The sequence below is a fragment of the Eubalaena glacialis genome, chromosome 2, assembly GCF_028564815.1.
Source record: "Eubalaena glacialis isolate mEubGla1 chromosome 2, mEubGla1.1.hap2.+ XY, whole genome shotgun sequence".
NCBI classification, from domain to species: Eukaryota; Metazoa; Chordata; class Mammalia; order Artiodactyla; family Balaenidae; genus Eubalaena; species Eubalaena glacialis.
In genome coordinates this window covers 46,094,884-46,108,883 of record NC_083717.1, presented here as the reverse complement: position 1 = coordinate 46,108,883, position 14,000 = coordinate 46,094,884, and the positions used below count along the sequence as shown (strand labels likewise).

The 14,000-nt window shown below is 39.0% G+C and overlaps 1 protein-coding gene and 1 non-coding gene across 8 annotated transcripts in view; both read right to left on the bottom strand.

The window, feature by feature from the left end:
• Window positions 1–313: 313 nt before the first annotated feature.
• LOC133086115 (U6 spliceosomal RNA) lies at window positions 314–419 on the bottom strand. The gene has a single exon (XR_009699888.1). It is a non-coding gene; the product is annotated as a U6 spliceosomal RNA (small nuclear RNA).
• An 8,605-nt stretch (window positions 420–9,024) lies between these two features.
• MCTP2 (multiple C2 and transmembrane domain containing 2) overlaps window positions 9,025–14,000 on the bottom strand; it is a 190,183-nt gene continuing 185,207 nt past the window's right edge. For all 7 annotated transcript variants that reach the window (XM_061181797.1, XM_061181798.1, XM_061181800.1 and 4 more), the window contains 2 exons: window positions 12,520–12,617; window positions 9,025–10,341 (listed from right to left, as the gene is read on the bottom strand). In XM_061181797.1, the coding sequence (XP_061037780.1) occupies window positions 10,273–10,341; window positions 12,520–12,617 (167 nt within the window). In that variant the 3' untranslated portion in view covers window positions 9,025–10,272. The remainder of the gene's footprint in view (window positions 10,342–12,519; window positions 12,618–14,000) is intronic.

The window sequence follows — 14,000 nt, the reverse complement described above, 5'->3', positions numbered from 1 at the left end:
GCACATTAATAGGAAAATCTCTTTAGGGTAAAAATTAAAAGAAAGCTTTTTGTAGAATTTTTGAAATATTATAAAAGAAGAATTGAATTGAAATACAGGCACTGGTTTTAATGCCTGGGTATTATAGCAATACATACAAGAAAACATGAAGTCATTATACCTCCTACGCATGTAGTAGGTACTCAATACGTATTTCATTGTTTTGAAAATTCCTTTGAAAGGCTATTTCTGTTGTGCAGTATTTCACTATTGTTTAAAAGTTGAAGTCATATTTAACTTATTTTTTTTTGTTATTTCACAGATGTTATTGTTAAAAACTATGGAACGCTTCACAAATTTGCATGCCATCCTTTCACAGGGACTGTGCTAATCTCTGTATCATTCCAATTTTAGTACATCAGTCTTTTATTTTTTTAATGTTTTATTTTTTTTAACATCTTTGTTGGAGTATAATTGCTTTACAATGTTGTGTTAGTTTCTGCTGTATAACAAAGTGAATAAGCTATACGTACACATATATTCCCATATCCCCTCCCTCTTGCATCTCCCTCCCACCTTCCCTAGCCCACCCGTCTAGGTGGTCACAAAGCACCGAGCTGATCTCCCTGTGCTATGTGGCTGCTTCCCACTAGCTATCTATTTTACATTTGGTAGTGTATATATGTCCATGCCACTCTCTCACTTCATCCCAGCTTACCCTTCCCCCTCCCCATGTCCTCAAGTCCATTCTCTACGTCTGCGTCTTTATTCCTGTCTTGCCCCTTGGTTCTTCAGAACCACTTTTTTTTTTTAGATTCCATATGTATGTGTTAGCATACAGTATTTGTTTTTCTCTTTCTGACTTACTTCACTCTGTATGACAGACTCTAGGTCCATCCACCTCACTACAAATAACTCAATTTCGTTGCCTTTTATGGCTGAGTAATATTCCATTGTATATATGTGTCACATCTTCTTTATCCATTCAACTGTCGATGGACACTTAGGTTGCTTCCATGTCCTGGCTATTGTAAATAGTGCTGCAATAAACATTGTGGTACATGACTCTTTTTGAATTATGGTTTTCTCAGGGTATATGCCCAGTAGTGCGATTGCTGGGTCATATGGTAGTTCCAGTTTTCATTTTTTAAGTAACCTCCATACTGCCCTTCATAGTGGCTGTATCAATTTACATTCCCACCAACAGTGCAAGAGCATTCCCTTTCTCCACACTCTCTCCAGCATTTATTGTTTGTAGATTTTTTGATGATGGCCATTCTGACCGGTGCAAGAATATACAATGGAGAAAAGACAAGCTCTTCAATAAGTGGTGCTGGGAAAACTGGACAGCTACATGTAAAAGAATGAAATTAGAACACTTCCTAACACCATACACAAAAATAAACTCAAAATGGATTAACAACCTAAATGTAAGGCCAGACACTATAAAACTCCTAGAGGAAAACATAGGCAGAACACTCTATGACATAAATCATAGCAAGATCCTTTTTGACCCACCTCCTAGAGAAATGGAAATAAAAACAAAAATAAACAAATGGGATCTAATGAAACTTAAAAGCTTTTGCACAGCAAAGGAAACCATAAACAAGATGAAAAGACAACCCTCAGAATGGGAGAAAATATTTGCAAACCAAGCAACTGACAAAGGATTGATCTCCAAAATACACAAGTAGCTCATGCAGTTCAATATCAAAAAAACAAACAACCCAATCCAAAAATGGGCAGAAGACCTAAATAGACATTTCTCCAAAGAAGATATACAGATTGCCAACAAACACATGAAAGGATGTTCAACATCACTAATCATTAGAAATGTGCAAACCAAAGCCTCCCACTTCTTATACCAGATTTGCGTCCAGCAACCTCCAGTTTCTGCCTGGGTGCAGCCCAACATAGAGTCTACGTAACATACAGGTGATTCATGCCTCGACTAAATAAAACCAATCTGCAGTCTCCCTTCACTGTGCCAGGAACGTTCCACTTGTCCCTGTTAACTTTGCTTGGCTGGACCACTGCTCTGGGTTGTGCAGGCCTTTTGGGGATAAAAATGCCAAAACAAAAACAAACTCACAGCAAGCATTTATTGGGTAGATGCATACTGAGTCAGTTATGGCAGCTATTTATTATGCAGTTAAACAAATGATTTCATGTGTTTTCACTTTTCCAACCAGTTGTTTTGATCTGATAATGAAAATACATGGAGGGTAGAAGCTTGTATGTATTATTGTAATGAATTAAGGGAATGGAAAACCAACTGAAATTTTAGGATTTTTCAGCCTATAAAGACTAGCTTAATAAAACATTTCCCAGAGAAAAGCTGGATCAGAAATAAATGAGTCGGATTCTGGCAATGAGCAGGCTACTGACATTGGGCTCCTAGAAAAACACACCCAGCACCCTGAGGTTTCAAATGCAGCAAGAGACAAACTTCTAATGTTTCACCTGAAAACACAGTTCTTGGGTTCTTAATTGGAGTCTTTGGATCAATTTTTGGAGATATGTGAAATTTCACAAAAACGTACGACTGTACATGTGTATGTATATACATATTGAAGGAGTACAGAATATACCATTGTGACATAAAAATTATTTTGAACTGAAGACATTTGAGAATCAACAGACGATTTTTTTTTTTTTTCTGAACTCCTTTATCTGACTGAAAGCAGAGCCTCCCAAAAAGAACTCAGTTGTTTTAAATCCCCTGCCCAAGAGCAACCTAGGAAGGTTGACTCTTATCACCAGGGACAATGAAAAGGCACCACACCTAGAGAGGCATTGCCAGAAAACTATCCTATCTCCCATCTGTCTATTCTCCTAAGGGCCCATCTAATTTTCCTAAAAGTCATCTGTTTTCCCATGTGCTGTTCCTCCCTTCTCCCCTCTAACAAGTCATTTGTCTTCCCATTTTACATGCCCTTCTCCTCCTTCCCTTCGCCTCTTAAGATGGTGTGTAAGTCCCAAATTCAACTGCCCTCTTTGAGTCACATTTCTTTGTGAACTCCCTTACAAGGTTAAAATCTGTTCTTTCTCTTGTTAATCTGTTAGTTGAGTTTAATTTGTAGGCCTCCAACTACTGAGCCTAAGAAGGTAAAGTTTTCACTTCAGCAATATAGATATATATGCATATATATGTATATACATACTCTCATCTATATCATCTATATTTATATCTATCATCTATCTCTATCATTCATTTATCATCTATCTATCCATCTATCACCTATCACCTATCTATCATCTATCTATCTATCTATCTATCTATCTATCTATCATCTATCATCATCTATCTCTATTTCTTCCCATGGGAGAGAAGACACATAGCCTTTCTCAGGAACCACAAAAATTCCATCACCTTTTTGCTCTACAAGCTTTAATATGTGAAAAGGGAAAAAAAATAACTCATGTGAGAGATGTTGTCCTAGGATGCCAGGCTCAATGAACCTAAGTATAAACTGTAAAAAGTTAAAATTTTCTGGAACACTTAGGATCCTGAGGTTTTATGGGTCAGTTTGCTCATGCAAAGCAACTTTTTAATGCTCCATCATGTAATCAGTTAGAAGTCATTTTTAGTACTCCTGATAATAAAGATTTTTTAAAACTGATGGTTGATTTAACATGAAATCGAATACTCAAAGGCAATAAGATTATGTAAGAACTGCCTTCTTTGGGTTTATCGTTTAAAGTGACTTCCAACTCTTACACAATTTTAAAGGTTTATTTGAATGGGTTCTCCCTTTTCATGTTTAAAATACTTAACAGTGATTGGTCTTGGTTTCTTTCATTGTAAATTAGGGATAAAATTGTCATGCTTCATCGTTTTTCTTTCCTTTTTAGGAAACATGCAGGAAATTACATTAGTCTTAAGTTCAGGGAATTTCACAAAGTGAACAAGTTCACGTAACTAGAGTCCAAACCAAAACAACTGACCATTACCATCATCCCAGGAGCCCACTCATACATTCTTTTAGTCACTATCCCCACAGCCTCCTGACTTCTAACACCATAGACTGTATTCTCCCTGTTTTTGAACTTGACATAAATGAAATCATACATTGCATTTATCTGTGCATCTGTCCTGTTCCTTTTGCTCAACATTGTTTGTGAAATTTGTCCATGTTGTTGCATGTAACAGTTTTTCATTTCATTTCTCTATGTATTCCATTGTAGAGTCACAATTTACTGATCAACCCAGAGATTGATGGGTCTCTATCTATCTATCTATCTATATATATATATATATATATATATATATATACTGTTTCTAGTTTGGAATTATACAAGTAGCGCCGCTACAAATATTCTCGGGCATGCCTTTTATTGACATGCACATATCTATTGGTTATAAACCTAAGAGTAAACCTGGGGGAAGGGTCATAGGGTATTCATATAGCCAGCTTTAATAGATACCGCCAACCAGTTTTCCAAAGTTGTTGTACCAATTTATGTTCCCACCCACCAGCAAGTATGAGAATTTTTTTCCCATATTCTTGATAATGCTTAATATTGACTTTCCTACTTCATTTATTCTGGCTTTGTGCAATTGTATCATTTTGTGATTTCAGTTTCCATTTGCCTGATGACTAATGATGTTAAGCACCTTTTTATATATTTGCTGGCCATTTGGATAGGCTCATTTGTACAGTGCCTGTTCAAGTCTTTTGCCCATTTTTCTACTGGGTTATAGGCCTTTTCATTGTAGAAATTCTTTACATATTCCGGATAAGAATCCTTTGTCAGTTTACATATAGAGATTGCGTATCTTCTCCCACTTTGTGGCTTATCTTTACACTCAGTCATATTTTTTGAGGAGAAGATTAATTGTAATGATCAACAACTTAATAGTATTTTCCCTTTATTATTAGCATCTTGTCTCCAGTTTAAGAAATCTTTTTGCTTATCACAGAGATGTGAAAATATTTTCCTATGTCTTTTTCTGAAATCTTTATTTTGCCATCCACTTTTGGACCTGCAAACTCATATGGAATTGATTCTTGTAAATTATGTATGGAAGAGGTCAAGATTCATTTTAACCACATGGATACTAAAATAACCCAGCATCATTTTCCAAAAAGGTCTTTTCCCTACGCATTGCAAATATGTTATCTTTGACATAAATTAGGTCACAGGTTACCAAATATGTGTGGGTCTGCTTCTGGTCTTTTCTACTTCTTTGATATATTTGTCCACGCTTGTGCCAATACCACATTGTCTTAGTTACACTAGCTTTGTAATACATCTGGACATCTGCTAGAGTTACTACCTGTAAGATTGCTTTGACTATTCTTGAACTCTTGTATTTCCATATACATTTTAGAGTCAGCTGATTAATTTCTGCAAAAAAAAAAAAAACCTCTAATTTTTACCAGGCTTACATTCAATCTGTTGACATCTTAATATATTGAATTTCTAATCCATGAACCCCATCATTTGTATATCTTCTTCCTTTCATTAATTTTCTTCAGTGTAGAGGCTTATATATCTTTCATAATTTTACATTTATATTCATGAGGGATTTTGGTAAGTAATTTTCCATTCTTGTATCATCTTGTTGGGTTTTGGGATGAAGATTATCCTGGCCTCATAAAATGTGTAGAAGAGTGTAATCTTTTTTGCTGTTTTCTAGGAGAGTTTGTATAAGATCAGTGTTTTTTTTTTTTTTAAAATAAGTATTTAGAGGGAATATCATAGTTGCTTTTCAAAAAATTATTAAATGTCTTATTACATCTAAAGCACCTAGAAAGTATCTGGCATTTGATAAGTGCTATAAAATGTTAACCGTTCTGATGTGCTTGACTATCCATTTTCCTGTGTAAATGATTACATTAAAATGCCGGAACAGAATGGCAGGTTTTATACAAAGAGACCTATATAAAGAGGTAATGTGCTTTAAGCCATTCTTGAGAAGTCACCCTTCAACTTTTATTCAATTTTCAATTGACTACTCATTATATTTTCAGAGAATATTCTATTTCGATTTTTCAACCATTCTGTTGCCATAAAAGTTAGATTAAGACTACATAAATGAGGTAGGTTTTGACAGAACGTAATTTTAAATAATGAATATAGTTAACTCCATCTCATACTCATGAAGAATTTTTTGTAGCTGACGGGTATATACTGAGTTCACGACACATCTAATTTTTCCTCTTACTACAATCATCCTGTAGCCCTTCTTTCATTCCCAATCTCTGCCCTCTCTCCCTCATCTCCCTCCAGTGGAAATTTGCAAAGTTACCTTCATTCAGTCTCCACATTCTGACATCCACTCACGTCTCAACCTCAATCTTTTCTACTCCTACCGCTCCCCTGAAATGACTTGTTGCCAAGGTCCTCCCAAACTGCCATGTCATTAAGGTCATCATTCTGTCCTCAATCTATGTGATCACAGTGGCATTTAGCACTACCGACCACACCTTTCTGGAAACATGCTCTATCCTTGAATTCTATGACAGCACATGCTTACTGCTTTCCTATTTAATTCTATTTCTATTTACAGTCTTAGCTGACTAATCTTTATATATATATGACTATGAGTGTTGAGTTCAATCTCTTAAAGCATGTAGCTTCATTCATCTTCTATGACTGTTGGCTCTTAAATGTATCTGTCTCAAGTACAGTGTATTTCTTTTAGCTCCATTTCAGTCACCTCATAGACATCCCCGTTTGGAGGCTTCTCAAGCATCCCAAATTCAACGCCATCTAAAATTGGGTCCTGCAGTTCTTCCCCTGGCTGCTCTTACAATCCTCTCTCTTGGTAAAAGGCAAGATGATCTTTCTAGACCCAGAGACAAGATGACTGAGTGCCATCCTTGATCTACTCTCTCCCTCACTCCATAGTCAAGCAACTGTGAAGTCCTGCTCACTTTAATCTCTTAACCATTCTCTGATTTCATTTATATGTGTTTCTTTTTCCAGTGCCCTTATTTGAAAGTACAGGCAAACATCAACTTATCAGGAGCTCTACAACTGGCTCTTCTCTGGTCATTCGTAATTGCTAGTGTACCCACTGCAGTCAGAATGATCTCTTTAAAAGCTGAATCTGAGAATGTCATGCCATTGCTTGAAAATATCTGTTTAATGTCTGGCTCTACCAAGGGAATGTACTCTGTTTTGTTCAAGTATATCATCAACATTCAATATATGTTTGTTCAGTGATAAATAATAAGAAAAAGAATCAAAAATTGTTTTACCACCTACAAATAAACATTATATTTTCCTTTGATATGTAGGTAAGGACTTCTCCAAATATGACAATGTTTAATTTAAAAGTTTATAATCAACATGGCCAGACCTCATAAGTAGTATCACATAATATGAGGTGTGCACTTAATGCAAGAAATTATTTCCTGGGATAGACCACACTGATTTATCCAGCTCAGCCCTCTGTTCTGAGAATCACACATGAAAGGGCAGAGAAAGAAATGTTCTCTATGACCTGGTCAGTTAATCATATATTTTCTGAGTGACTATTAGATGCCAGATAGGATGGGCTATCCAGTGGAGGGAAGTGGGAGTCAAGGCCTCTAGTAATTATGAGCGATGGCAGAATACGGCAGATGCCAGAAAGATATCTAAGATGTCGGGGTGCAAAAGAGAAACGTAGACTCTAATCCAGCCAAGGAACTAAGAAAGCCAATGTGGGCAGGAGACTTCTGAAAGTTTTGAAGGAGGGTAGAATTAATTTGGATAGAAACTGGGGAGAAAGTATTTACAGGGAAAAGAATAATCTGAATGAATATTGACCTGGCATAATGTAATTGGCACCATTACCCTGACTTGTGAGAGGTTATAGAGGCCTCAGCTTGGGCGGTGGCTTGGGTGGTCGCGATTGGAAATGTACAAAACATAAACGGACAAGATAGTGTGTCAACACTGATCTACCAGATTTTATGGGTTGGGAGATGGTGATAAAAGCATGAGGAATAAAAAAAGGGATGCCAAGGGCCTCCCAGCCCATAAGATGCCTGTGCCAATAAGGGGAATAACAAAGCTAGAAGGAGACTGTGGGGTTAGGGGTCCTGAACACATGGAGGGAAAGATAATGCTCAATTTCCGAACTGCTGAGGAAGAGATGCCTGTAAGACACCAAGCAGGACTGGAAACTGGTGTGTGAGGTTTGAGAAGAGAACCAGGAGAGCTTGGCCAGACTTCAACATTCCTACTAAATTATCTTTAATTATCACACTGTGAAACCATAATCCATAAACTTTATCTAAAGCATCCCCTAATCTTTCATACGAGTTTGACTACTTGTAGGAATCTTAACATTTCACTTGCAGATAGCATTCATTTTTAACATCCCATGCCTACTTAACCAATTAACAATTGTTTTCCATACAGTTTACTAAAGGTTGATTCTGTCCTTGCTCTTGCATCCCAGCTGCTGTTTGTATCCTAAACTTAATGCTGAAAATTCCAGAGGGACTACAGAAGAGATAAGTCTAACTAATGATGCCTTCTTTTCAGGCGAATTATTTCATTTTGAAATTCTATTGCAAGAGAACAACAATAAAGTATTGGTTCCACTTTTAAATAAATAAGGGGTTATTCTGCTGCTGAAAGGTTTCATTCAAATGACTGATCAGATCTCACGTGTCTGTTTAAAAATGTCTGACTTAGGTCGTTACAAAATGACAGACTATGATAAACTAGATGGTAGTTGGGAGTGAGACAATGAGGCATTGTTTACACAGAAGATTAACTGGTTTAACAAAAGAGGTTCTTGGGTATCTATTGTATGTACAACTCAGAGATTTACTGGGGCTTTTATAATTTCTGCAAGGTTCTTTTTCAGCCAGCTTCATTAACTTGAAGTAAATCAAATCATGCAGAAATCTGGCTCAGCCAGAAAGCAACCCAGGAAGATAGAATATGAAGAAAAACAGACACAGGATGATAAGGTTTAGAATCTTTGGCATTTTTCATAAACATTTTGTTTGAAGATTATTAAATTACAACCCAGAGAGAGAGAGAGGAAAAAAAAACCACAGTAAAACTCACTATTAGATCTTTTTACCTCAACTTTTCTTTACAATACATATATATATATATATATATATATATATAATATATATATAAATCTGCACAAAGTATGTGTCAACAAAATACAGTCTTTACAACTTAAATATCATTTGAACAGAAAGGTATTTGTATACATTTTATATATGCATAAAAATTGGGATTTTTACTTGGAGGGGGTTACGGTGAAATGGTGAAGACTGATATACTCAAAAAGACTTTGGGGTGGTACTTTTCTAGGAATGGGGTTCTGAGATATATTTTTATTATGTGTAGCCTATTTTGCTCAGGAACAAAAGATCCATTTGGATTGCTACAGCATTTTTACTTTCTTAAAAATGCAGGCAAATGAAGGGAGTATGGCCATCAGATAAGCAGCCACATACATTGGTCCCTTGCTCCTCAGCCTTTATCTTTCAAAACACTTCTCAGAATTCATTCATTCATTCCCCTCCCCCTCTTTCTCAAGCTATAATATTGAGATTTTATTTGGGAGATAAGCAAAAAGTCAAGTCAGAAGAAATGGCTATTGAGGTAACGACATACTTTCATGAAACCTTCAGGTTTTGGGTGAATGATCCCTTGGAGCCTTCCTGGGGCATCCATTGCCAGCAACGGACCATGATGCAGGCTGGCATCCAGCACCAAGCAGCTTACTGAAATTTTACATATAGGTCTTTGGTAATTACGGCTGAAAGATCCCTGAAGAATTGGGCTAATCCTGTAATTATTTTTAAAAATCTATTTATAATATACATTATTTGGGTGGACGGTGACTATCTATCAAGGACTTGTTAACTCAGAGAAAAAAACGGACTCATGAACAATCATCTGAAAGGAGTGTAGGGGTGGGGAGTGAAAATAACTGAATCTTAATGAGGATCTGTCGGATGTGTGAAAACGAGTTCAAAGTCATGCTCGAATCCAAGTGGCCTCCTGGCTGTTCTCAAGGAGGGTGCTCACACCCATGGAAGCCTTGCTTTAGCTCCTATTTGAGAAGGGATGTTAGTCTTTTACCGTCTCTGGGTTGTTCCCTTTTACTGGGCTGACTCAAGATGCAACCAGGACGCCCCTGCACACGGATGCACACACATGTGCGTGCATCTGTGCCACGAAGAAGGGGGCGGATACAGACAGGGCTCCACACAGCACGCATTTCAGACTGACACCACGGATACCACTGAACGAGAGAGAATATTGGTCTAATCAACCCAACACGGAATCGGGTGCTGGCGTCCAAAGTCGGTGTGTGTCCTAGAGTGCGCTGCGCTTCTTCCGAAGGGGGCTCTGGCCGCTGCCGGGCTTCAACTCTGCATACTGCACCTGTGAAAACAGACAGACGTGATGCTGGCAGTTAGGTAACCCTAGCTCACCACAGAGTGCTAATGGCTCCCCGAGGACACACCAAGGCAAAGGAAGGAAGGTTCAAAGGTAATGAATCATTTTCTAAACACAGGAACATGGAGGGATTAATTGCAGGAAGGATTTGAAGAGTCATGCATCATTTCTTGAAACCAAAATATTAAAAGCAGATTTTTCTAATGAGATGCATGGGTTTCTGGGTTTCTACCTGCTCTCGGCACTGCTAGATGGTTTTAGTTCTGTGTATGCCCGTGTTCAACCAGAAAAGAGCTTAATAACAGCCTCTTGGGAATGTTTATCTTAGTATATGATACAGCAACTTACTAAGAATTATTCATTTAGAAATATCTAAAATCTTGGGGGAAAAAAATCTCTGCCAGTTACATACATTTCTTTTGCCAGAGGGGGGAGAAATGTTGAAATTAATGCTGGCCCCAGACTAATAAAAGATTTCTCTTATAAATGAATTTCATTTACAATGTAATGGCTAAAACATCTGTGACAAATATGAACATGTGGGGAGTCCCCAGTGGCAAACTGTCTACTGTGTTATTAGCAAGTGCTCTTGGAGATACACGGAGATCTTACTAGCTTACTGTACATCTTCCTCAAATGCTCTTTTGTTGTATCCCTCTGTATTCACGCCAACTCCAACTGGATGACCTTGCTCAGGGCTGGTGCCCAAACTGTGCACAGATAATCCTTAGCGGGGGCTTGATGGGAATTTCCATTCTTCAAGGATGCAGGCACAAACTCACATTGTGACTCAAGTGATGGTACGTTGCAGTCATATTGCTTTGGTGTGTGGGCTTTGATAGGCTGATGGTGGAATGGCTTTATTTAAAGTATTGTATTACAGACCACATGTGCTCACTATTTTGAGTATTTGTGCCAAACTCCCCAAGGGCATCCTACCCCATCACATAAACTGAGCTACACTTGGTGGAAAGCAGATATGTGACAAAAGCGTGCTTTCTTTAGAGTGTCTTGTGAAGGTCCCCTAGGGGATGACATGCCTGCCAATCTTCAAGGCCAAACAAACAGGGGCCAAGTTACTATTTTACAATCATGCAATGCAATGTTAACAAGGAAATTCATATTTATAGAATGCATTTTAATAGATAATTATATCATTAAATGAAGGTTAAAAGAAAAAGCATCACAAGGTCTATTTTAATCTCTAGAAGTTAGAATGAAGGGGAAAGAAACTCTCTGGGGCCTTTCAGCCTTACGTCTCTGCAATCCATCCGGAGCTGCCGGGAAATGAATTATGGTACAGTGGCCTAGAAATTGATACTTGATTTGGGATTCTCTCAGATAATAAAAGATTGTGTCTTTGATCGTCATGATGGCATTTCATGCCACGGTCTCCCCATCTACCTATTCTATGATTTCTCTTCTCCATTAGAGAGGTCTTTGCCTGCCCTCCCGCCTCTGGATTTATAGCAGACTGATCTGCAGGGGCCTGAATTAGGCTGCTCTATGGACTTTCTGGTATTGTTGCCTTGGTTAAGCTCTGTGTATCCAAAGAAAAGGGACACTGCTGGACTAAGTGACCATTACCTGTGAATAATACTTCTGATTGATCTCAAATTATTGCATGCTGTCTCTGCCTCTATGTGTATTAGAGTAAATGGGGGCTTTGCCCTCAGCATCTTTAAGTCTTCAAAGGGAAAGGGATAGGAGGGTGGCCTAGGAGATAATCGGGGCAAAGAAGAATCAAAAGAGTAATCCTCTTGCCCCCTACTTCCCGTAGAATGCCTGCCATCCGGAAGAGGCGGAAAATAAGCAAGCCTCCCCCAGCTCTGGATCTCACGCTCTCCTACTCGCTGAGCCCATCTTATCCTCTTTGGGAAGGCAAACGATCAGAAAAGGGACAAACCTCACTGCACTACAGCCTCGCAGTGTGAGTTCCAGATCATTCTTAAGTAGCTCTTTTTCCGGATAATTTTCCCCAATCATCTCATGCTTCTGGACAAAGGTTTTCTTGCCACCTCCCTGCAAGGCAGGCCTCTTTAAGGATTTTCTGATTCGTTATCTCAATGACTCACACAAGCACAGCCCTGTGCTCCTCTGGCTCTGGGGCAGGCCAGACTTCAGGGTCGGGGCCCCTGTTGGTGGTGAGCGTTCATTACATACCTTTTGAACATCAGACGGAACTCTGGAGAGGAAGTCTAGTAGCTCATTATTGTCGATGGCGTAGGGATTTCGAAGCTTCTTAGTAAATTTATTTATGCCTGAAAAACAGAAATATCAGGAGATCTCTGTCTGTCTGTTGACGTCTCTCTATCCATCTATCTATCTGTAAAAACTCACCTGACTGGGAGAGGGGAAGCAATCACAAGTAAAAATTAGTGTGAAAACAATTACTGGACCTCAAGTCATGCACACGTTGCTGTCATGTGGAATCATTCACAAATGTCTTTTCTTGGAGGAAGGAAAGGGGGATCATTGGAGAGGGGCTTTGCCTTCTTCAGCTGTGAAAATCCCATTACAATCCCATCAGCAGGGCGACAGAAACACACACTAAAACTGTGGAGCTCACTGGTTTTTTGGACGACACTGATTAACAGCCTGCTCTGCTAGGAAAATGAATGTCCCGGATGGGAAAAGGCCTTCACTAGCCCAAACAAGTCTCTGCTTGGGAGCTCTGGACCAAACCTAGCAGCGGGAGGTGGAGGGTGGGAGTTGTTTTTCTGTTGTTAAAAAGAACTCGCAAGAAATCTATCTCCCGCCCCCTGTCCAACTCATTTTCACAGGTTTCTCTTCTCTCACTGCAGAATAGAACTTGACATGTTGATTTTACTTTGATGCTGCAGGAAACTGTGAAAAGTTATTATTGGAAAATTATCTTACTGTGGTTGCTAGCTTAATTTATGGACCGTGGCACTGGTGCGAGGGTTTGGCTAGGCCATGAAGTCGGTGCGGCTGATTTAGGACAACGGTAATTAGAAGGGGGTGTGACGTTTTAAGTTGTCCTTGGTGGTGGCACCTTGGGCACGTGGGCACGTCCAGGACAAACTCTGCCCACGGTTCCCTCTTCAGAGGGAGGCGCCCCTCCAACAGCTTTTGTCTCCTACTCTGCTCCTAGGAGCTTCTTGGAGGTGTGTGTGCCTGTAGCCAGCTTATAAATGTGGTCTTTTCACTAAATGTCAACCCTTTGTGCCGAGTCTTAGAAGCAGAAGGTGGCCTTCTGAAGTTTGCCCACAGAGTGCTTGTTTATCAAGGACCGTATCTGAAGTCCTTGTCAATCTCCGTGATGCTGAATGAATGTTCACATTGGTGGTACCCTGACTGGCTCTTAACTCTGAAGGCAAGGTAACATTTACCTGTTCAATAGTCCACAACAGAGAAGAGGTTTGATGTTTTTCTTCTTTCATTAAATATTATTTTGCCTTCATCTAAGAACTGGACTTTCTGCGAGCCATTACACCTGACGCAATGCCAAACTCCTAGTAGTTTCTTTAGAGAGGGTTGGGTTCACATCTGCTTGGCAAATGGGAGCTGGCCGTGTTCATAAGTCAAGGGTGCTTGTTGACTGGGCTGGGGAAGACTTCCTGCAAATAACCCCCTTTTTCTCAAGTCAAAGCCACTCTATGCCTTTCTTCCCTCTACCTCCA